We start from the raw sequence: 25,469 nt of genomic DNA, 5'->3' as shown, positions 1-25,469 counted from the left end.
GAGCTGGATAGTTCTTTTTCAGAAGTGACCTGGCCACAAATGATAGCTCACCGAAGTGGCTCATCGTGTGGAATTTTATATCAGCCAAATACTCTAAACACATGTTTATAAATGTGGAGGGAAGAACTGGAGGACCCGGAGAAAAATCCTCACGACCATGGGGAGAACATGCAAACTCCAAATGTACAGGTATCAGAGTCGAAATCGAACCCACGACCTCGTGCGTATTAGGCGAGGTAGTTAACATCTCGCCACCGCAGCGCCCCTGGATGGAAACCTGCTCCCTAAGCCTTCACCGTCTATCATGGTCCTGGAATGTAACAATCATGAGAGAGGGTGCAACCCTCTCCCATGGCTGTAGACACGTGTGACTCGTAACTGTAAGGATAATGCCCAGGACTTGAGAAGTGACTTCAGTTACACTGCACCCCCCACCCCATGTCAAGTGAGGTTGTCATGTCGTGTGCCAAGATTCACATTATGCCTCTCCACCAATGTCTCGCCAGTGCTGATGTTTACAAACTGCACCAGTATTCCTTTAAGGCTGAGTTGAGCTTCATAGCTCTTCAGATTCCGCCAGTATAAAACAAGATTCTGATTCTGAAGATATTTTTCACCGCTGTTAACTGAACAAGGATGGAATTATGTTCACCGGGTTAGTAGCGAAGTGTGCGCCAACCACTTTGCTATTGCTCCCCAAAGGAAAAGACAAAATAATTAAATACAAAATGTGAATATGGACACTTAAATGCATGAATAACCGCAATATAAAACATTTGCTTTTATCACTGTCAGCCTTGGGGTAGATGTTTCACATTCTATTTTTGTAACTGTGTGCTCTTCATGCTTTGATTTCTTTATGCATGCAATTACTGTGCAAATGATGACTGTCAATTATTTTACGATAACTTTTCAGAAACCCATATTAAAGTGGTGATGATGATGATGATAATTGATTTGCAAAGTGCTCATAGTAAATGCATTTACGAATTTCCATCAATGCCTGAATAACGTAAACAAAAACAATCAAATTCCATTTTGGAACGCTAATGTGAGGAATGTCATTAAATACATTACTAACCAATACATGTTTACATTAATATTTGGATGCAATCTTGCCCCATAATTGTTTTACGACTCATTTTTGCAACAACAATAGTTATGGAACTTTCACCTTTTCCCTAGGACATGTAATAATTGATTTACAATACTAAATTTTTGGCTGCATTAATATGTATATGTAGTGACATAAGAAGGGAGGGGCTGCTGGGGGCTCTGGGACCCCAGGCGGGTCCAGACGCTTAAGCCTCTTGGCGTCAGGCGTTGAGTTCCCAGGCGCTTAATCCCCTTGGCGCCGCCAAAGGGGGGGGCTGTGTGTGCTCTGTGGGATATCTGGGGGCGCACACGGCCCCATCCCTCGTTGGGGACTGGGCATAAAAGCGGAGCTCCCTGGACGATCAGCCCAGTCGTAGCTCAAGACCCAAGACCCAAGACCAGCCATCGGAGGACCCTGGGACGCTGTGAGAGCCAGTGGTGGGACTCTGGAACTCCCGACTCTACGACCTTGTGAGGGCGAGATCCAGAGCGTAGCCAGAGTAGAGTATTTAGGCTGTGTACCTAGGCTGTGTACCTAGGCTGTGTACCTAGGTTGTAACAGAGTATCAGGAGTGTTGGAGAGTTGGACTGTTGGAGTGCTGTTGGAGTTGGAGTGTTGGGTTGTAATAAACAAGTTGCCTCTACAAGTGTCTCCGGAACCCGTTACGTATATTTAACTTCTTTCTCTACCGTAAATAGCTAACCGTGCCAATTCGGAGGCCCTCATTCCGCAAGCAATTTACAACTTAGCTAACAATATTCACTTACATGTAGCAGCAAGGTGTATAGAATACAGGCCAATCTATGATAACATTGAATATATCTATAACGTGACATGATTACTTGTGAATTGCAATGGATAACGTCATAGTGGCTGTCGGAAAGTAAACTGATTACTTCACAAAACAATGAAAACAAGTGACAAATTCTACCTTTTCGTCCACATTCTATGTAGGTAAACAATGCATACACTTTTCATAATCTTAATTTTTATACGTATATATTCCATATACAGTAAAACCTTGGATTGCGAGCATAATTCGTTCCGGAAACGTGTTTGTAATCCAAAGCACACTCGGATATCAGTTGTGATCACGTGACGCTCGGCAGACAAAGCGTATACACGTACTACTCGTATTGCAAGACCTCACTCGTTTATCAAATTAATATTTATTTTAAAAATTTGCTCGTCTTGCAAAACACTCGCAGACCAAGTTACTCGCAATCCAAGGTTTTACTGTATTTTGTATTATACGTTCAATCTTGACTTAAAGCTTTCGTGACTGCAGGAATTAATATTCTTTGGGTCTTTCGGTAAAGTCACATAGATAGGTTCAAAGAAAATAGCAAAAAACTACGACACAAGCGGTCGTCATCAGGATGACGACCACTTGTGTTGCGATCGAAACGTCATATTACACGTGTTTTTGTCTTAATCCGGGGCTACCCTTCCCTTCGATTAACTCGGATAATCAGGACTTAACTATAAATTGTTTAAAAAGGTCACAAAGCAAACACAGAAACATGCCAACAAGCTGTTTGCTGTGCTCCGTTGCAGGTTTACCGTGGGCGCTGGCACGGCCAAGTGGCCATCCGCCTCATCGAGATGGAGCGAGACAACGAGGCGTTTGTGAAGCTCTTCAAGCGGGAGGTGATGGCCTACCGGCAGACGCGGCACGAGAACGTGGTGCTGTTCATGGGAGCCTGCATGAACCCCCCACACCTGGCTATCGTCACGAGGTGCGGGACACAATGTGTGTGGGGAGGCGGGCGGGGGGGGGGGGGTTAATCAATTTAGGTCAAATTTCGTTTTAAAGCTTTCGTGACTGCAGGGATTCATCTTCTTGGTTCTTTCGGTAAAGTCACTTAGAAGGAAAATAATAAAATAATAAAAATAAAACATAATAAAATAATTCTCACGACGTTTCGGCCACAACAGGTCTGTCGAGAAGGCAGACCCTGCCTTCTCGACAGACCTGTTCTCCACCTGAAGAAGGCTGCTTGCGTTGTGGCCGAAACGTCGTGAGAATTATTTTATTATGTTTTGTTTTTATTATTTTATTATTTCCCTTCTACGTGACTTTACCGAAAGAACCAAGAAGAAGAACAATTTAGGTCACTTTCACGTAGACTTATTATCTACGTATTATCTGGTCTGTTTGCATCTGTGATGCAAGGACATAAACTCTGACCGAGGCTTTTTCGCAGCGGCGTTGGCGCCAAATCGCCACCGCGTGGCTGCCTTCCCCGCTCACAGCCCGTACGCGGTTCCTCGCTCCTCCCGAGTCGATCTCTCTTGGAGAGCGAGCGAACGCTGTGCGACGCGTTTCAACAAGTTGACAATTAAATTTCGATTTAACGCTTTCGTGACTGCAGGGATTCATCTTCTTGGTTCTTTCGGTAAAGTCACGTCGAAGGGAAGTAATAAAATAATAATTTATTATGTTTTATTTTTATTATTTTATTACTTCCCTTCGACGTGACTTTAACAAAAGAACCAAGAAGTTGACAATTATTTTGGAAGATGGTTTCTGAAAATTGCAACGGATATCAGTAATACCAATGCATTCCTTGGGCTGGGAAAATATCTCCTAACGTCGCGGTGAATAGCCTTGGTTGATCGTGTAGATTTCTTTGGGCAAGTTGTGGCTGTGGGGCAACGTGCCTAAAAATATTATCTTATTGTTGATACTCATTCATTAACCACCACTGTTGGAAATGTCTAATTGTGAAACCAATAAGTGGAAAGACTAAGACCAGAACATTTTGACAACAGTGCTGTGAATAGATTAATCAGCTACTGCTATAAGGGCAATGACATTTAAAACGGTAATGATGTGCTCCGAAACTGTTTAAATCAGTACAGAAACTTAATGCTATGATTTGAATTCACCCACTCCCCACCACCAGCTTGTGTAAAGGAAGGACATTGTACTCTTACGTACGAGATTCAAAAACCAACCTGGACATCAACAAGATTCGGCAAATTGCGCAGGAGATTGCCAAGGTAGGGGCATGTGTTGTTGTTTTTTTTCCACTTTTTCCAAGAAGATTTCACTGTGGCACACTACATTGTTACTTACAACTGTTTTGCACACTGGCATTTGTAGGTGGCTACCGAGAGATGGTAACTGCGTGGGAAATTATTATTTCAGCAGTGGATAGATCATGGCTGACTGGGCATGCAATGATTCAGCTGCCTCGCGATTTGAAAAAATTGTCGTGATTTGCTATCTAGAATTAATTATATTATCGGGTTGTTTTATGTCTCTTGTGTTTTGTAGGTTCTTGTTGTTGTTCATTAATGTGTAGGTAACAGTATATTTTTTTCTTAAATAAGTGCTTCTCACACAAAGTGTAATGTATTTTTTGTGAGTATAGGAATTCATTTGAATCGATTAGTTCAATCGTTGCACGCCTTATGACAGTTTAAAATGTTTTATCTAAAATAGCAAAGACATTTAATGGACTGAATTGCAAATCCCGACCAAGGATAACAACTTGAAATCTTGAACCTTCTTTTCTGATAACTCTCAAGACGTTTAGAATTCCTTTTTAGATCGATTCTATTTCAAGTGTGTTTTCGTTTTACAGGGACTCGGGTACCTGCACGCCAAAGGGATTATCCATAAAGATCTAAAGTCCAAGAACATTTTCTATGACAATGGAAAAGTGGTGATAACAGACTTCGGGCTCTTCAGTATATCCGGGGTCATGCAGGATGGCAGGTATGTCGTCACGATATAACTTACCATGATTTGCATCTGCTAAATTATACATCAGACTTATATCCCTGTGTTCTTCATTACTAAACCTGTTCATATGCCACCAACATATGAATAATTTTACAAGGGCAGTGTATAATGTATTAATGTGTATTAATTAATGCACTTTCATAATAAGTTTAACCACACGTGTTAGCTACAATAGTAACACTTAACATTCACTCGTCCCTGACAATGTAAGATAATTCCGTGACGATTGCTTTTATACTTCAGATTTGCTCAACAACATAGAACACTTCACACTATTTAACATGTTTAAAGTTTCATCACGAGCAGCTGCAAGCATCACGATACTAATTATGACATTCATAAATTAAGAATGCCTAGTTGACGACGTTGGTGCCCACCGCTGTGCTTTGTGAAAACAGGAGGGATAGCGAACTGAAGATCCCGCATGGCTGGCTCTGCTACCTGTCGCCAGAGATCATCCGCGTGCTCTCGCCAGCCATCGATGCAGACAAGCTTCCCTTCTCCAAGCCTGCCGATGTCTACGCCTTTGGGTGCGCTCTCTTAAGCTTTGAGGCTGTGCTGATTGCATCCACAGTATTCTAGACAGATTATCTTGGTCCATTTTTTATACTGGTAGGAACCCACTGGTTCCACCAGCCCACAGGGGATTATTGTGTCCGTCCGTCGTGCAGGGAGGGGCTGGGTGGGGAGAGAGGGGCTGGGTGGGGAGGAGCTGGGTGGGGAGGGTGGGCCTGGGAGGGTGTGGAGGGGCTGGGTGGGGAGGGTGGGGAGGGTGGGAAGGGGCTGGGTGGGGAGGGTGGGGCTGGATGGGGGGTGGGAGGGGTCGGGCTGGGTGGGGGGTGAGGAGGGGTGGGGCTGGGTGGGGAGGGGTGGGGCTGGGTGGGGAGGGGCTGGTTACCCCGTGGTGCCCTTATAAACTCAACGTTTAACCTACTCACGCCGGCTTGTGCCTGCCCTCACAGTCGGGCATATTTGCGGAATACACCACGCCGCCGTTGACCCTGGCCATTGACCGAGCAACCCAACGTTCCTACCAGCTCCCTCCGCAGGAATATGTTCTTAGTCTAGAAATAGCCTGCGGCAGTCTTCATAATTTGACGTGTTATTACGGAAGATGTTGATAAGTAAAGCATTTAGAGGCCACATTGGTGGGAGACACTGCAGCCTGGTCATATTTTGTCACGTGATTAATAATATACAGCAAATTGAAATCACGGTTTACTAAGTGTGCAAACAATGACATCTTTACACTTGATGTAAATGCTCTCGTCTGTTGCAGAACGATTTGGTATGAGCTGCAGGCGCGCGACTGGCCTTTTCATGGGCAACCCGCAGAGGCTATCATCTGGCAGGTGGGCAATGGGTTGAAGCCAGACCCTACGCCTGTCAGCATGGTGAAGGAGATCTTGGTACGTGACACTTTCCACTTGGAGATGTTTTTGTTGTTTTATTATTTATGATGGCTCCTTTATCCAGGAAAGCCACACCGAGTCTCCAGACACTTTTTTCAGGGTGTGGGTCCTGTCAAGTTTTTGCAGCAGGGGGTGATGTTGATCGTGTAATTGCAATTGAGTGATTTGTCGGGAATTCTTAGCATTGGGACGTTTGTCCAACACCAGTTCCATTGTATATTTATTTTTAGCTATGGGATGAAACCGCAGAACCCAGAGGAAACCCATGCAGAACAGTGAGAAAACATACAAACTCCACGCAGAAAGACACCTCAGTTGGGAATCGAACCGAGGTCCTAGTTGCCACTCAACTGCAGCTTTAAGCAATTTACCCCATAGATTTCCTCTGATTTGCCACAGAGGTGTATGGTCGTGCCAGTCCCTGACCATTCGTGAATGTGATCAATCCTAAGAAGATGGCCATAGCATTTGAGTTTTGGGCTAGTCGCCTGGAATTACATTGGCCAATGTAATCATTTAATGCAGGCACATTGTTAGAAACCTTTAGGCTGAATTTGAACTGTGAAATAACTTAACTCGGATGTAAATGCATTTGTCAATTGGTTACTTGCCTGAGTAAAACAGATGTGAGAAAGTCCCTTAGATAGTAAATAATGTAAAACTAACATGTGCGCTCGTGACCTATACTCCCGTTGTATTTTTTGCTCAACATATTATTCAGCACCCATTAACAATATATGATTTTTTTTTATCTCTGCAAGAGGTAATTTAAATTGGCAAAACCAGCAGCATGGGTAATTTTGTCAAATCGTAATCCTGACTCCAGTATATGGTGCTGAACCCAGGGTATTGCAAGTCATTACTGGCGGTTATGTTTGGTAGTTGCTAGAGTAACAATTTCCATTATCATGCAAATGTGTAATCCGTGGCTCCAATGTATAGGATAATTGTATATTTGCATATGTAATATATCATCACATTTAATGTAACTCTTTTTAAAATGTGCAATCGTTGTATGCGATATTATTCTACATATCCTTATAATGCAAGAAATGTGTATTAAAAACCATTTGTCAGGCAAAGGTAATTTCATTGTCTGCCTATTAAAAGACTTGTTTATGATGAAGGTAGGTTCAGCAGAATGAATGTGTCTAAACCTGTGTATGTGTGTGTGTATTTTTCAGGACATTATCTTGGCATGTTGGTCCAACGACCCAGAGGAGAGACCGACCTTCACGCAGCTGATGGAAATGATTGAAAAACTTCCGAAACTGAATCGCCGCCGCTCGCATCCCTGCCACTTTTGGAAGTCTGCAGAGTGAGTTCTTGACTGTGTGTGTGGATGCTGGCAGTTGAAATGCAATAGCTCGATTGTCAAAAATTGTCCTGCCTTTTCACTTGTTTGACGGACGACTGCGCGTGGCAAGCATAAGAACAGTGGCAAAACATCTTGAAATATTGTTGAGAAGTGTTTTGGTTTGCAGCACACTTGCCTCTGACCAAATCATCCAGAATGTACCAAATCCGGTCAGACCTACGAAGCTAAGAAGGGTTGAGCCTGGCAAGCGATTGGATGGGTTGACCACTGTGCATAAAACAGGTGCAGTAGGTTTGTGGAAAGTTGAGGGTAATGCATCAATATCCATTGTTGATCTATATCCCCCCTCCCCATCTTCAATCTGCACTGACAAGCATGGTGAGGTTTGTTCAAGTAACGTTTGCCACCTGCATGCCCTCATCTAGCAGTGGATTGATTAACGGACTATTCATATACATAGCACTCTCAGTTTCAAGCATTTTTCTTCATCACGCAGGAAACTAAAAATTACTTGGTAACTGGTCTGGCTGGTGCTCTTTTGGCAGGTAAATCCGATTTTTTTTTTATTAAAAATAAGCTGTCTGCCACTTGAAATACTCGGCATAATGCAAAGGAATGTAATTCACTTTTAAATCATGAGCATCGATGAAGTGACCCGGTGATTCAGCGTGCTGAGATGGCACTGCTAGGTTCCAAAGCAGGAAGATGTCCATTCATATCAGGATCAGAATATTTATTTATACTGCAGGAGTCCAATGAGCTGTAAATCTATTTTTCACAGATGTCCAATAGGGGGCGGGTCAGAACGTTACTACAACAAATAATACAAAAATACGAGAGGGGTGCAAAGTATAGGAAAGGTAATAAACTGAGTTCTCAAGTGTAGCAGAGTTGGTGGTCTCAAGCACCGATAACTGCACACACACACAACTGGTATATTAAATTCGGGTTTTGCACATAAATTGGTTTAATTATTCTCTCTTAGAATAAAAAATATATTTATCTAATTGTGACTTATGTGATGGACACTACTCGCTTACGTGCATAAGAGGTCACGTGCAGAGTGGTTGAGAAGCAGGTCTGTGATATATTCTTCTGCGGCCCGTTCTCTGACACTGGTAGCGCACCGCTTTGCGACAACATCTCTCTCATGTTGAAGATATCTCTGGAGATGCGCGCCCCGGAAAGATAAATTCCCGCAACCTTGGGACCCACTTACGTCGCAACCTGCTCCAGTTGCTCTTACTGAATAACAGGTCCCTGCGGGGTGGGCTGGTAGGAACGAACAAATACGATACGAAGGGCGAGTTTGAGGCCTAGTTCTAGGCTTTAGGCCTAGCTGTAGGCTTTAGGCCGCTGTGAGTTAATTTTTAATGTAAATGTTTTAATTAAAAACTATCTCAGGGAATGAGTTAATTTTTAATTTAAATGTTTTAATTAAAAACTATCTCAGGGAATTAAAAAACTATCTCAGGGAATTATAAGGGAATGTTACACTTGTTTAGCCAGGAAAGCCTCACTGAGTCTAAAGGTTTTTGTAGGGTCCTGCCAAGTGTTTGCAGTAGGGGGCGTTGTTGCTACACCTAATCGGACATCGGACGGACGGACGGACGATATAATCTATTGTAGGCTGGTTCACTTCGTTCCTACCAGTATTAGTTGTCTAATAACCATGTAAAGAGCATTTAAACATATTTATACTGTGCAATGTCACTTCAATTAGAACAACCCAAATTTCGATTTAAAGCTTTCGTGACTGCAGGGATTCATCTTCTTGGTTCTTTCGGTAAAGTCACGTAGAAGGGAAGTAATAAAATAATACAAATAAAACATTATGTTTTATTTTTATTATTATTTTATTACTTCCCTTCTACGTGACTTTACCGAAAGAACCAAGAAGATAGAACAACCCAAGTTGAGTCGCATACATAAGCCTCTGAATACTGCTGGAATGCCAACAACGGTACCTTTCAGAATTACGTTATTGTTGTTTGTTGTTAATGAAACTCACGAAATGCAGCTTCATCACATTTATATGCTGGAGTTTAATTTTATTCCCCCTGATCTAACATTCTTGTTTTTCCATTGCAGATTATAGCATCTCGCTGCTTCAGGAGCAGGTGTCATGGCGGTTACTCAAACGGACCACAATGACAAAACTTAATAAATGTGGGAGGTGTGGGGGAAATGTACAGACATGCATACAAATAACTTACGTGTAACGTGTAAAAAAAAAAAACCCTTGTTGGAAGATACTACTACAACAAAGCAAGTTACTGAAGCATGTGCAAGTATGCTGTTCTGCATCGAGCTGGCAATGCTTTGTCATTATCTTGCATATTCCTTTTTCAGTTCCCGTGCTGTTTCTCTCATGGCGAAAGTGAGCGTATTTACTGATATCCCTGCACCTCCACCCACACATTTTGTCCTCGCTGTAATTTATGCGTGGGGTTCTTCAGTAACCTCCGAGCTTGTTGAATACTTATAGCTTAGAGATTAACCAAAAGCTGTTGCACCGGGGAAAAGCTCTGCTTGCCCAATTATGAAGTTTCCACGAGAAGAAACAAATGTTTTCAAGCGAACTGCTCAACTAAAAATATGTTATACACGCATTCATGGCTGTTACAGACTCTGAAAAGTACTGCAGGAACAGATAATTATTGATGAAATCGATGGAAATACAGATTTACTTGTGAATTTGTTGTTCGGAACAGCCAAATTAATTCGGTTGAGTTTACGGAGACCATTCGTCTGCACCTTCAAGTACAACACGAGGCTTTCTGTGACAGAGAAGCATGATCTGGGTCACGTGAAACAAGGCACAGGGAAGTCTAAATCAGTATATGAGCAACAAGCAAGTCGAACTCGTGAACAACTCGGAATTAACTTGTCTGTTTCACTGGAGAAACCACTGCGCTTTTGGAAGATGACTTGTGGCTCCAAGCACAAGATTGTTGCCATGCAATGCCACAAAATACCGCGGAAAGGTTTTAAAATATATATTTCTGTCACAACGCATTTCCTTTTCACGAAAAAGAATACATGTTTGGCCGTGTGGCCTCTGTGGAGCCGTCGGGTTTACTATTGAGTACAATCGACTACAGAACACGTCAAAAGCATTCCGTTAACGCAATCTCCGGGGAGATTAATATGCAGAAAGTACAGCTGCTGGCTTCGAAATGACTGGCTTCATTAAAATCCCCAACCATTTCTGCACGGTGAGTTTCAACGTCCGCGTGTGTTGACACGAAGCTCGGGCACATGAACTGCGCGTGATACGCACACTGTTTGGCTGAACAGACTGGTGTTGGAAGGTGATCACTCTTTAAAAAGAAAAAAACATCGCTTCTGCATCCAAAACTACTGAGGCAGCACATAGTTTATTTTTCACAATGCATTTGTATCACTCGAAAATCATGTTTGTAGCTAGTGCCAAATATCTACACAGACATTGATGCCTTTGACTAGTTTCCACTACATTGCATTTAGTAAAACATATATACAAAGGTGTAATATTCTATCATGTGTTTGATTTAAGATTTTAAAAAAACGTGCCATGTTTCATTATTGATTGCAGACAAATCGCAGTGGCCAGCCAAATGCTATACATTTTTTTTATCAGTGGCTTCCTTTCATGCAAGCGTTCATCATGATTAAAAGCCGTCACAATGGATAGGTATGACTATAGTGGTTTATGCTCTGTTTAAAGAAAAAAAATAAAAGTAAATGTAGCAGAGCAATGTTGCACTATAACATAGCAATTGTTACTGTGAAACTGTGTTAAGATCTTGTGTGTGCATGTTAACTGTCCCCTAGGTTATTTCCTTTGCAGTGGTGCAGTGGCATTGCGTAGGAAAAAAAAATGTGGCGTTTTGCGTTGAGAAAAGATTCTATACGAGATGCTTGATCCTATAGGGCTGCGATAAAAATCAGCAATATGGAAATGTATTTGAAATGTTATATGAAGTAAAAACAAAAGGGGGGGTGTATGTCTTAGCATAATGATATAGGCTCAAGGCTTGAGTTTAATTTCATGTACAATGAGATCTGTTATTCCAACTTTGAGTGGGACCAAACTATTAGCATGGTTTTGTTTAAATTGCAGAACGAGATAACTGCAATGTTAATTTTAAACCGTGTCTTTTTTAAAAAGAAAATCTAAATAGGTTGGGGTGTGAGCGGGAAGAGAAATGTAAGTAGTGTCGTAGCATAAACTGAATGTGTCTGGGTCACTGCAAAGAAGAGTTGTGTTGTGAACAATTTGTACGTACCATTTGATGGCAAAGACAAGATGTACAATGGCGTATATTTAAAATTGGGTAAACTCGTGTACATTTTGAAAGAAAAAACGCGTTTTGTTGGTTGCCATTTTGTTTGTATATAAGACGTGAAAAGTTTCAGTATGGAGCAAATGTGACTTTCTCCTGCATGCAGTTTAAACGGATCACAGATATGTCACATACATTTTCCACAATTGAATAAGTGGCCCAAAATTGCTTCCATTCGATTTTAAATTGTTCACCGTTTAAAAAGCACTTCATTGAAATCATGTAATGAATCGAATCCATTTCTTCATATTTACTTAACTATAAATAACTGACAGTGTAATTTAACATTCCAGATGCTTACAATTTTTTGTTGAACTGAGATAAACAATATATTACTGAAATTGACATTATTGGCCGACATTTTTTGTTAACTTTAACCATACTCTGGTATTCATTTGTGGATCTTAAATGCGTTAACAGCTCGCCTTTCTTAACATTTACTGTATTTATTTTGTTACTGGAGCTGAGTGTAACTGGGTCCCGTATTTAAACTATCACGTTGCACGTTTTTAATTCTAGCTTGATGCCATGATATTGGCACTAATGTACTAAAGCTGTGAACTTCTTTCGGAGTCTTAATTGTGCATTCACATTAGGACAAAGTTGACAGTTTGAGTTGGGGAGGTGTGACTATCTCACCATCTGAATCTTTTACATCAACTGTACATTTTGTATAAAACAAAGTTTATAATATTTTCTATACGTGCGTTGTTTGATTTACCATATTAAGTTAAGAGATATTTATAGGGTCGTCATGTCCTTGCATTTGTGTCGCTGCTGTCGTATTTGTTATTTTCAGGTGTGTTTGGTGATGCATTTGATCAATGTTTCCAGCATGTGCCGTTATTGTTATTGAAGCCCTTGTGTTCACTGGACCTGTCATTGTTTACATTAAATAAAGTTTGCATCCGAAATCTTGACCCAACCTTTACTTCTTGAAAGCTCGAGGCAAGGCAGTTGTTAGCATTCATTATCGGAATTTAGCTTCCAACCAATTCACAAACCTTCAAATCTTCTTGGTTCTTTCGGTAAAGTCACGTAAAAGGGAAGTAATAAAATAATAAAGATAAAACATAATACAATAATTCTCACGACGTTTCGGCCACAACGCAAGCAGCCGTCCTCAGGTGAAGACCAGGTCTGTCGGGGAGACAGCGTCTGAAATGTTTGTAAGCATTTGTCTCTACGGACATAACATTTGTGCAGCTCATCACACCATAATGTAGGTGGCATCTTTCGCGCCATTGAACGCGACACAGATTCACATTAACTTGGAAAGAAAAATCTGCAAAACGTAACTCATTTAGACTTATTGTTTGATAAGTTTTTCGTGGTGACTTTCATGTTGCGTTCCTGCTTTTCTGCTTTGAATAAAATTTCATCTCAATAGTGATATAACAATGTTATATATTTTTTCAAGCACACCACCACATTTTGTGTAGATGTAAATTGCTTCGTGCAGAAGAAGCCATTATAAGCCAGTGCCATGTGCAAATTTACAAAATTATCCACAATTATGAAATTGTCTTTGGATGAGCGCTTGCGAGAGATGCATGCCCTGAAGCCAGGAAGGTCCTCTCTCTCTCTGGGTCAGTCCTGCGCAAGGAAAAAAAACTGGCTTGGACGATACTGATTTTTTTAATTTAAAGCATAAATTGATTGAATACTCCCATGCGTTGAATTTAAACGGTACCTTTAAATTTTCCCAAGCCATTCGTTTCACTTTGTAATAGCATTTCCAGCAGTAGCAGCAGCAGCAAAAAAAGCCTTTTCCACTCATTACCTCCAAACAAACGCATTTATGTTATCTTTTTGCACATATTGCAATTACCCACCCGGTACAACTTAAATGCAATGAAGCGTAGTGATGAACACAACTCTGGGGCATAACTTATCCTTCGCCACACAACCAAATTTCACCGCACAAAAGGTGAGTAAACATCGTGAATAACAAATCAAAGCTGGGTGTGACTTGCAGTCTCGCCCCCTTTGTCGAGTGGCGTCACTGGACGGCTGGCCACTATATAGTGCCCGTAGCAGGCGTCCGCTGCAATGCCCCGATCGAATGTGTCGCGTGGCAAGAGCGAGATGGAGAAGCCGTACGACGCGTCCCGACTTTAACTTGGGTGAGTGTTTGTTCGTCACATTCGTGCGTTGCGCTACATCTCTGTTGCACGATCTCTTGAGCTTAGCGGGAGACTGAATCGTTTTCCCCACTGAGCTTTTGCTGGAGATATCCTCGATATTTCATATGGACTAGTACAGCCCTGTTTTGTAAATCAACTGCTGGATTAGGGTCTCTTCCCCCCCCCCCCTCCAACCTTGTGGGCTGAGGAATATTTGACCATAATTCACTATGTGCGGTGCGGGGTGGGTGGTAGAGATGACAGAGTATTCCATTTCTATTCAACGAACGCTCACTGCGAGCTCATCCATTTACTTTGTTGTTGTTGTTGTTTGATGAATGCCACACTAATAACTAAATGTCTGTTCACATTTACGACAATATCTAAAGTGCAACTTTAATTGCCACAGCATATGTAAATGCAGTACGCCGAATCTCGTCATTCTAACATTCTGTCCCCTTTCCGTTAGCTCATTAGCCACGATGAGATCTGGATAATTTACGCCACGCGTCTCATCCTTGAGCGAGCCCGTTCTCTTCCCTATCTCGGACCGCTGCGCCGATCCACCTGGGATTCTTGCCATCCCATAGCTGTCAGCCCCTCGTCAGTGCCCCTACCTTATCACAGACCAATTCAGACCTCATTGGTCACCCCGTGCCCCTTATACATCAGAACGCTAATCCTACAAAGTCCCATCACAAGGGAGAAACGCTAAAAAAATTACAAAACATGCGGTTTTTGTTGTTGCCCGTATTGAAACGTCTGTACGCCGTATGGACCTGAAAACTCAATTTCCCTGTACACGAATACGGGTAAACCGTATGGGCTGACACGGTTTGCCATCCCCTACTCCCTGTTTACTTCCACGTTTGTGCGTGACGCTAAGAACGCGGATCTTCTGAGCCACTGCGAGGTCTTCTTGCCTTGACTTTGTCTGACAAGGTTATTTTCACTCCGAACCAGTTGTTGTTCAATTTAATTGTCATTCTTCAGCGGTCGTTTGTGCGCGTGATGCATTGTAGTTTGTACATTCAAATAGGCTTACACTCCTCTGTCGTTCGGGATGCAGCAATTAACGAAGCACTTAATAATGATAGCAATTTAGGAGCTATGATTGTGATATAATAATCTGTGTAGCGTGTAATATGCCGTTATTATATATTAGGTTACGTATACACGTTTCGACAAAACAAATTCCCACTGTGGGTAATAAAAAGTAATTTTATTTCATATTTACCATACAAGTAATAACACGGGATGTTTGCCATTCATCTCTAACGTAAACTTAGCAAGGATGCAATCGCAATACATTGAATGCGTGTGGGCTTTTGTCTCGGTAAAGTAGATCATCAGTTGGCATTGTTTATCCGTTGCTGCTTAAAGGAAGGCTTGCCTGTATTTAGAAGAAGACCTGATGACCTGAATCCCTGGCCACCATTAACATCCCTGGTGAGTGATATCTAAATTGGCGCTGGGGCCCGAGCGTTTTACTAGCCCACAGTGACCAACATGGGGAAGTATTAATTCTAGATTTGAAGCTTTCGTGACTGCAAGGATTCATACTCTTAGTTCTTTCGGTAAAGTCACCTGATGACGAAGACTTGTGTTGCCTCCGAAACGCCGTGATTTTATTGTTTTATTTTTATTAATTTAAATTTCATTTTTTACCTACGTGACTTTACCGAAAGAACTTAGAGTATGGTGAAGTATGGTCAAACGAACCCGATTACACACTGAACATGGCGCAGGGAGCCCTTCATCCAGCAGTCGATTGGCCAAGCACTCTGTTATATACTATTATATATACACGTCTCGAGCATGGCACGCTAAAGATGTATTTCCAAGCGAAAACTCGACCGTATTTTTTGCTGACATTAAAATCTCAAGCGCCTCAATACTGGCGCATACGCACATCATATGGGGCATTGCACGCCGGCCGTGTTGTGTAGCATGTTCAAAGCAGGGCAATAACGTTATTTTAAAATGCCCGTTGCTAACAATGTTTCACGAGTGGAACTGCTTTGACTGTGCTTGCTACCTTCTATCATTCCATAAAGCCATGGTACACAATGATGGATTGTTGCACCGTGTAATTTTACGTGAGATTATTAATGCCCATGAGGACACATTATCTCTTCTCTCCTGCAGCGTACTCGCCACGGGCTCGTGCAAATCACGATAATTACAGATGACCACCACACCGATGAATATCAAGTGTGTCTGTGCGGTTGAATGTGCAGGGGATTTTTAGCGACTGCTTTGAAAACAACCTAAAGTAAAAATCGCATTAAAATTAGCCGCGTTTTCTTGCACTTATCCTCCGACTTGTGTTTGTGAGAGCCGTATAAAAATATAATTATAGAGCGTGAGAACAGATTGGTAATTGGAGATGATTACTTTCATTTCAATAAAAAAAAAGCATGGCAGAACTAAAGCAGAGCCATACCAATTCGTTCCGAGTTGCAAGTAAGCATTGCTAATAAACACTTCCTTGCTATCTACACTGCAGGGACTTGCATTTTACATTTTTTATATGATCGAGACATTTCGTGGATATCTGGGGGTGGAGCGGTGGTGCCAAGATTCCCAGACTTCGTATGTACCCAGCGACTTGGGTGGCATCCCTGGCCACGGGTTTACATCAGTGGCGAATGATGTCAGAACCTCACCTGGACCTCCTACTCCCCTTCACCGATCCACACCGAACTGACCAGCGGAGTGCGATGTGGTCAAACAACCCCCATGAATAACACGGCGTGGGTAGGCCCCCATCAAAGCCATGTTAATTATTAAGTGTTATTTTAATCTTGAACAAACTAATATAGCCTATTTCTAAAGGTGTGTTTGAACACTTCATCGGTTGGCAATTGTCCATGCTGCACTACAGATCACTCCTTAAATGAGACGAAAAAATGTGTTATATCCATCCAAATAGTTCCACTCAAGTCATGCGTATGACTTGTCAATATACCCTTTGTGGGTGTTATTCGGCAGGAATATAGTGATTAGGAAATCCATCCGTTTGATTATTACTTCATATCGTGCATGTTAAGAATCATCAATGATCGATTTGTATCTGAAGTATGTAATTGTTTGGCGTAAATTGCACGGTCCTAAAGAGGCCGAGACATTCACCACGAGAGAAAACATATATTCTTAAATCGAATCACTACCCCGAATTGTGTCCTTTGTGAGTCACACGCAATCCATTTTCATTTGGCAACCAACCTAAATGCACTGAAATATGGTGCTGTGAATGCATTATTAATTCTTATTCTTCCACGCTTTTGTCCCACTCGTGTACGGTCCACTGTCCTTGCCAACCTTGTCCATGGTGCCCTGTCCTGCGCCATCTCACTTTGCACTCCTCATGATTAATTCTGTTTTCAATAAAACTGTGAGTTGGTTAATATGGTAATATGCTGCATGATACTCCGGGCTGCGTGGGTCACGGGTGGCTCATAGGGTACAAAAGGAAAACTTACCCACTCAAAACTACCATTTTAAAGCAGATGCCGAGGCAAATGGGTTTCACATTTTTCACCTCGGGATATAGCAGTGTGTGACCTTTGTTTCAAACAGAGCCTTGGTGTCTGATCCTGTAAAGTGAAAATATTTACCCATTCACAGTATCTCAAATCGAGACAGTGCGTACTTGTGAGTCACTATATTATAACACATTATTAATTTAAATTACTGAATTATTATTATGTTGTACAGCTCTTTGTCAGTCCACTGCTGGATGAAGGTCTCCCCGTGGTGTTGTAGGTCACGGGGGTTGTCGTAACCCAGGGCTGGTTCAGCTATCGCGTACCACTGATGTTAGCCATGAATTGGGAATCAAATGCAGGTCACTGGCTTCATAGCACTTAATTTTAGCAGATACGTAAAACTCTCAGGCAAATGTTTTTATAGCATCATTTCTTTTGTTATTATTAAAAGGCCATTGCTTATTTAATTATGATTTTGATCTAATTTGATGTGTTTATAACAAGTGCACAGCAAAAGGTCATTGCGTCTGTTTGAAAGTCCTGTAATGTTCTTGAGATTTTTTTTATTTAATTGCGGTTGTGTTTCCAGACGTTAGGGTCTTGGATTCTGGACGCTGGGCTCAGCCATTAGTTAGGACCACATTTTGTGTCAGCATATCGATTCTTATATTCTTAGGTTTTTTCGGTAAAGTCACGTAGGTAAAACATTAAAATAAATGAAAGTAAAATAAAATAAAAATCACGACGTTTCGGAGGCAACACAAGTCTCCGTCATCAGGTGGGACCGTCACAGCCAGATTTGCTGCATCAAGTGATGCAGCATCAAGTGATGCAGCAAATCTGGCTGTGACGGTCCCACCTGATGACGGAGACTTGTGTTGCCTCCGAAACGTCGTGATTTTTATTTTATTTTACTTTCATTAATTTTAATGTTTTACCTACGTGACTTTACCGAAAAAACCTAAGAATATGAATCCTTGCAGTCACGAAAGCTTCAAATCTAGAATGATCGATTCTTAGTTTTTACGAGAAGGAATGATTAATAATGCAAATTTATGGGAGTTTCAATTTCAATTGAAATTACTTAACTTCTACTAAAACTGCTTTAGCCTCGCCTGATGAAATCTAAACACATTCTCTCGTGATGCTTTCTCAAAGGCTCGTAATTAGACCAAGAAGGAAGGTAATTCGAAAATGTGCGGTGCGTTTGTGTCGCCGATTGCGCTGAATGAAGCAGTTTCTTCCTTCCAACAGGATTTGCCAAACTCTCTGGATCCCCCACCAACCACGCTCCGTCTTTCCGCGTTTGCCAATTTACCCCAAGTTCAAATTAACGCTGCACGCGTCCGATGGTTGTTAAACGTCCCACGTGCCGCGCTAAGCAACGGACGCTGTCTGCGTCACGCGGAACACGTGGTCACGAAATACAAAGGCACGCACAATGAGATTCCAATGTTAATTTGTATCGGCTCTTTTAACGCGGGAGGCGTTAATTGCTTAGCGTGGGGCGTGTTTAATAAGCATCGGGCGCGTGCAGCGTGCAACGCGTTAATTTGTATTTGAGGGGGGAGCTAATTCGCAAACGCGGAAATGGAATTTGGAAAACACTGCCTTCGCAATTTGTATTTATTAGCCTTGTATGTGTTCGAGAAACATCCTGGACTTTCGCTAAATGTTGATCAAATATAAAGATCGCAGCTGAAGTAATTTAAATGTAAGTGATTCGCCCCAATTGATTGTTCATCGACACATTGTGATGTGTTACTGTCATCAACGAGGATTCGAAAAAAAATATTTTAATTGCATATATATCACCATCACGTAAACTGAAATCTTGAAACTGAATATATACGTCCATAATATACATTTTTGGGGTTAGATCACGTAAATATAAATGTGTCGTTAAACTCGCCACCACCCGACACAGCCAACTGGTAAGGTTTGTCCCGTAAACAAAACATGCCAATTCGTTACTAGTTTAACTAGTAACTACCATTACTAATTGCCTGTCGGGTGGTGGTGGGTTTCACGACACATTTATATTTACACGACCTTACCCGAAAAAAAAAACTCTATTGGATAACATTGGTCGTGAGCCTACGTGTTAAACTGGAAATATATATGTGTGTGTGTATATACGTGGAGCATATCCCTATGAAGAATTAGCTCCACAAATCGCAGTGCTGGAACTGAAGGAGTTAACAAGCAGACGGAGGGAGGTGAAGGCATCGTCTCGCTTCTATCGCGGCAGAGCGCAGCGCCAGGGTCTGCCCTCTCGTTCCTGCGAGAAGATCATCGGAAAGCGAACCGGGGTGTTCCATGCTCGCCGGGAGTCTAGCGTAGCGGCAAGGAACACGGAGCGATGGAAGATGTTGAGACGACACATCGAGCAGATGTTGACGGGGAAGGCATTGAACAGGGGGAGACTGAAGGGCATGGGTTAATCGAACGGATTTTGGAAAAAAATTGCAAAACAATGGAACCAGAAAAGGAGAGTCACGGCGAAAGGCGCAACGCTCTCTCTGAAGACGATGGAACCGAACGCGGGGAGTTGGGCACGATTCTCGAAGCGACGACGTTGGAAGAGAGGTACGAGCCGCCCCGAGTGGCAGAGTGGGAACAAGAGAAGGGCCCCGACGGAGGGGACTTGGGGCGAGTTGAGCCGCTCGATAGATCCGCATGTTCGTCACCCCGAGGAACGGACGAAACGTCTGACTTGGAGACGTGCCGAGAGATGGAAATTGCAGAAATGAACAACGAAATGAAGAGAGAACGTCGCAACAGCGGGGGGAACGAGGTGGAAGATTTACACGTGCTGCAGGCAACGCGACAGGTAAGCGCTCATTTATAATGTCACGGTCGCGAACATTATTTTTCATTGTTGTGTGTCTACGCTTGATAATAATTACCGCGAGTGTTGCGGTATTTTCAACGAGACTGGTCTTGACGTGCACTGCATGTGATTCATTAGCCCCGAAGGTCAATTCTGTGTTCAGGAAAGACTCGACGAGTCTCACCAAACCTTAGCTGGAGGCTCCTGCATTGGAATGTTTGGACATTTTTTTTTGTTATTTTCTTTGAACCTATCTACGTGAATGTGAATTCCTGCAGTCACGAAAGCTTTCAGTCAAGATTTAATTCTTTTTATTTATTTATAGCTAGGTGAGAATGTAAGTGTTCTTATTAATTTCAATCGATGTGTCCTTCACGCGTTCAACGATACGATCTTTGATTACCATTACCGCTCTTAATAATAATCATCATCTCGACAAATGACGCACGGCGTGCGCGATCAGTTTTGAACCGCAATTTTTCGTTTTTTTAAATGTTACATTACCTTCACTCATCGTGTCCTCCAACGGACACTTGTGAACTGCGCCCAAGGCCACGTGCCCCCCCCCCCCCCCCTTGCGTTGCGCGATGCCCGCTGTTGATGGCAACTCTCTCGTGACAGCCGGAGAAGCTGACGCTGGGTCCACCCAAGGCCCTTCCCAAAGCGCCGTGCGGCCACGTCAAATTACGCAACCGGGAATCCGGCTCCGTGCTTCCTGACACGCTGCATCTCTCTGCGCTCGGGGCAAGTCGCATCCACCACGTTTTTTATATTTCCATTTTCAGTCTTTCTTGGGGAATTAATTCAAAAACCGCAGTGAATGCTTAAAACAAACACAATCCACCCACGGAGCAATGTATAAGTGACTTTACCGATAAAAAAAACAAAAGTATGAATCCTTGCAGTCACGAAAGCCTCAAATCTAGAATTAATGTATAAGTTATTCATGCGAGCGATAATTGAGACACGTATGTAAGTGCTGTGCTGTGTGAGGGTTTAATTTAAATGCGGGTGGATTGTGTTTGTTTTAACGCTGTCGGTATATAAAAAAAAAAATTGTCGGTGCATATAGAGGAGCGCTAAATGTCATTTGATGGTGAAAATTAAAACATTAAAAACCCAGGAGACAAAGCAATAGGTTGTTTTAAGGACACGTGATTTGAAAAAGTCTGCGGTATTCGTATGGCTTTTCTTGAGTACTTAAGTATTCACGTACAACTTTATATTAATTTTGACAGAATAATGCAAATTAATGTGAGAATAATTTACGCGGTGCATGATGGCGCTATGAACCGGCACTGCGCTGTGAACTTTAACAACCCGAGTTTGATTCCCGGCCACGGTTAACATCAGGTGGGAGTGAGATCTGGCGCAGTTCTGGGTCTCCCCCCCACCCCTTTCCACAAACCAGCACCGAACAGAGTGGTGAAATATGGTCAAATACCCACCCCCCTGACTGGCATAGCGTGGCGAGGCCTTTATCCAGGAAATAGCGAGACAATGATGATTACACTGGTCAACACACTTTTGCTGGCATGAAGTATTCCAACGGTTTGAATGTAATTTTGGGGGGCTGATTCCAAATCTGGCATCAGTTTTTGTCTATCACATCAGGTTTTCGAGATATCAAATATTGCATTTTCAATAAAAACTGCAAAAGAAAAATATTAAATAAATGTGGATATCTACATAAAATGATATTATAAACACACTATCCTAATAATACAGCACCATATTTTAACACTAAAGCAGTCACTGACTCGCAACAACTTGCAATCATAAGTGAGAGTTAATTTCGGGTAAAATCAATGAAAATGGGGTATGCCGATAGCATAAAAATGAGATGTGATAAAGCAAATCTGAGATCAGATTTGGAATCAGCACCCTGAAATGAGTCTAAAACATCTGCAAAAGTCCAGGCCAGAAAAAAATGTTTTTTTTTTGTTGGCCAGTGTTACTTATTATTACTTATCACGGTGTGAACAAAAATGTCTGTAAATGAGTCGCAGTACTTTTTAGTCCTTGTCAACCCGCTCCTGGATGAAGGCCTTCATGGGATTGACCACAACTATGCTGGTCAATGCGGGTTGTGAAAGGGAGCCCTGAACCAGTCGCAAACACCGCCTGCCACCACCGACGTTAACCACCATTGGGAATTGAACTCAGATGGCCAGGTGCATGGCACAGTGCGCTAACGCTTCCCGCATTGCGAATTTAGAATGAATTAAATATCTCATTCTTACACAGATATATTGGACACTGCGATACATCAGGTACTCATGTTGAGGTCGACCTAGCATGTGTATATACACACACAACCATGTGCATTGTATGTATAAACTGATCATTAAATGAGTGGATTAAAAGTATGGTTTGTAAAATAAACCATGACCTTTGTGTGAACAAACTTCAGCTCACCATCAATTCCTGAACGGTTGTCACCCTTCTCTTTTTGCAAAACGTAAAATCCAGTTCCTTAAATCATCATCGAATTGAGAAATGTTTAATCTGTCAAAATGAAAGCGCGATGTAAAATATTTTAATGTCAAAACGAAACTTTCAAAGAAATCACATCACACAAAGCCCAGCTGATGAGTGTGCTCTGCACTGATCCCTCCATCACGTTTCACCGGTGCAAAATATGCGGGAACCCAAAAGGGAGATAATTGCCACGAGGCGGACGGCTGCTCACCGCTGTAACCACGTGGGGCCCGTCGAGATCGCAGAGAACTCTCCGTCAAACCGATTCTCGAGATCCACGTTACGACCGCTGTCGTGGCCAGTTTACCGTGGCCCTCTCGCGAGCTGCCCCAGGGCTGCCAGAAACGATAACAAGCGAACGACGTCTTCTTGGTTCTTTCGGTAAAGTCACGTAGAATGGAAATAATAAAATAATAAAATATAACATAATAAAATAATTCTCACCACGTTTCGGCCACAACGCGAGCAGCCGTCCTCAGGTGAAGACCACGTCAGACGCTGTCTCCCCGACAGACCTGGTCTTCACCTGAGGACGGCTGCTTGCGTTGTGGCCGAAACGTCGTGAGAATTATTTTATGATGTTTTATTTTATTATTTTATTATGTTTTATTTTATTATTTCCATTCTACGTGACTTTACCGAAAGAACCAAGAAGATGAATCCCTGCAGTCACGAAAGCTTTAAATCGAAGTTTTAGCGCACGACGGATAACAAGTAAATAAACACACTTCCCCTTCCTCTCCGCCTCCTGGGATGCTGCCGTGCTGTAATGATGGTTGTGGCACACTCTACGTGCAGTCCAAAGATCTCCCGACCAACGTGCCAATTGTAACGCTGGCGCAAGTTTATTTTCATTCCCCCTCGCCACTTGTCGACCCAGCAGTGCTAATGGGTGCGCCGCAGTTTCGACTATCGGCGGGGTCGCGTGCGGTGCGGCAAAGTGTGGGTAACACCGCCTGCTCCAAGGACTTGTGGCAAGTGTGGAAGAATAGGCAAACAAACACGAAAAATACCTAAAATTAAAATTAATAAAAGTAAAATAAAAATAAATAAAAAATCACGACGTTTCGGAGGCAACACAAGCCTCCGTCTTCAGGTGGAACCGTCACAGCACGATAGCTGTTTCAAGTAAGAGAAATTTCTCTTACACAGCACGATAGCTGTATCAAGTAAGAGAAATTTTTCTTACTTGATACAGCTATCGTGCTGTGACGGTTCCACCTGAAGACGGAGGCTTGTGTTGCCTCCGAAACGTCGTGATTTTTTATTTATTTTACTTTTATTAATTTAAATTTTTACCTACGTGACTTTACCGAAAAAATCTAAGAATATGAATCCTTGCAGTCACGAAAGCTTCAAATCTAGAAACAAAAAATACCATCTGCAGAACATCTCGAGAACTGGCTATCGCCTGTTGAAGCTAGTTGTAATTACTGGCGAAACGTCGTACTCAGATTGTAAATGTTGTGGCTTGGCTCTCCAACACACCGGTGTGCTGTACCAGTGACGAATTACCATGTTCTGCTTACGTGACAACCCTTACTAGTTGGCTGCGTCGGGTGGCGGCGGGTTTCAACGACACATTTATATATTTACGCGATCTAACCCAAACAAAAACCTCTATTATGGACCCTTTTTGTTGTAGTGTCCCCATTATTCCTCCGCTGCTGGACACCTTGTTTCTCGCAGGCGATGTGGCGCGTGCCGTGCGGGGAGTGGGCCTGCCACAGCTCGGTGATGTATCCGGAGCAGATCGTGCGCGTCCCACGAGAGGCTCCCCGACCGGCACCGGAGCTCCTCGGCCTCGCCACGGAGTTCCTCTCTCAGTACTACTCCTCCATCAAGCGGTGTGCCCCCCCCCCCCCCCGTCGCTCGATACTGCTTGCCCATAAAAGATGCGCGCCTCGTGGGGAGACAAAGGCGGCCGGGCGTGGTGGTGGCCTTCATAGGTGCTTGCTAACAGCACTTGCCCCAACAGACTGTTAAGCCTATACGGGGGACCTTTGTCTTTATACACCACACTGTATATAAGTGTAGTATATATCTGTGTAAGAATTCGATATTTCATTCATTCTAAATTTCCATTGCGGGGGAAATCGACTCAAATACACACACATCAGTGTTATTTTGATCTGATTACTTTCATCATCATTACGATCGTAGACCTTTCCAAGAAGGCTGCACCATCTACTCCCCTACGGTCCTATGATGTCGCGAGCAATCCTCCCCAGCACCTGCACACGAGTTTATTTAATTCAGTGGTGGGGAACGTCCGGCCCGCGGGCCGTACAAGGCCCGCGAAATCATTTGGTGTGGCCCTGCCAAGGCAACCGCAGGCGCGACTCGAAATTCAATAAATTTAGTAGCAAACCTGGAAAAGGCAGTTGCGAGTAGCAACATCATTAATACCAGCTAACATCATCACACGCCTCACCAAAGAGAAGCAGTTACAGCCATCACGTTAGGGGTGAGTTAATTAAATGTTTGACCAAATATAACGGGCTAATTTTTTAGTTGAAGATTTTGTATGGCCCGTGAATGATGTTATAAATATCCAAATGGCCCTTGGCAGAAAAAAGGTTCCCTACCCCTGACTTAATCCCTCCATCTCCAAACCTCCACAGTACCCC

The 25,469-nt window shown here is 42.6% G+C and overlaps 2 protein-coding genes across 5 annotated transcripts in view; both read left to right on the top strand.

Moving 5' to 3' along the window:
* The window catches only part of LOC133348492 (kinase suppressor of Ras 2-like), a 45,248-nt gene extending 37,664 nt beyond the window's left edge, over nt 1–7,584 (top strand). The window contains 6 exon segments of the mRNA XM_061561331.1: nt 2,654–2,835; nt 4,006–4,102; nt 4,690–4,823; nt 5,249–5,380; nt 6,130–6,259; nt 7,447–7,584. Of these exon segments, the coding sequence (XP_061417315.1) occupies nt 2,654–2,835; nt 4,006–4,102; nt 4,690–4,823; nt 5,249–5,380; nt 6,130–6,259; nt 7,447–7,584 (813 nt within the window).
* A 6,386-nt stretch (nt 7,585–13,970) lies between these two features.
* The window catches only part of LOC133348491 (nitric oxide synthase 1-like), a 62,716-nt gene continuing 51,217 nt past the window's right edge, over nt 13,971–25,469 (top strand). For 2 of the 4 annotated variants that reach the window (XR_009755801.1, XM_061561328.1), the window contains exons 1-4: nt 13,972–14,034; nt 19,671–20,358; nt 20,980–21,102; nt 24,529–24,686. Coding sequence is in view for 3 of the 4 variants with exons in the window: in XM_061561328.1 (XP_061417312.1) it covers nt 19,888–20,358; nt 20,980–21,102; nt 24,529–24,686 (752 nt within the window). In the remaining variant the exon portion in view is untranslated. Of the gene's footprint in view, nt 14,035–19,670; nt 20,359–20,979; nt 21,103–24,528; nt 24,687–25,469 lie in introns of all 4 variants that reach the window. The other 2 variants (XM_061561329.1, XM_061561330.1) reach the window with 2 other exon arrangements.

The sequence above is a fragment of the Lethenteron reissneri genome, chromosome 27 (genome assembly GCF_015708825.2).
Source record: "Lethenteron reissneri isolate LAM-NWPU_2019-01 chromosome 27, ASM1570882v1, whole genome shotgun sequence".
Classification (NCBI taxonomy): Eukaryota; Metazoa; Chordata; class Hyperoartia; order Petromyzontiformes; family Petromyzontidae; genus Lethenteron; species Lethenteron reissneri.
This window is presented reverse-complemented; position numbering and strand designations above follow the sequence as displayed.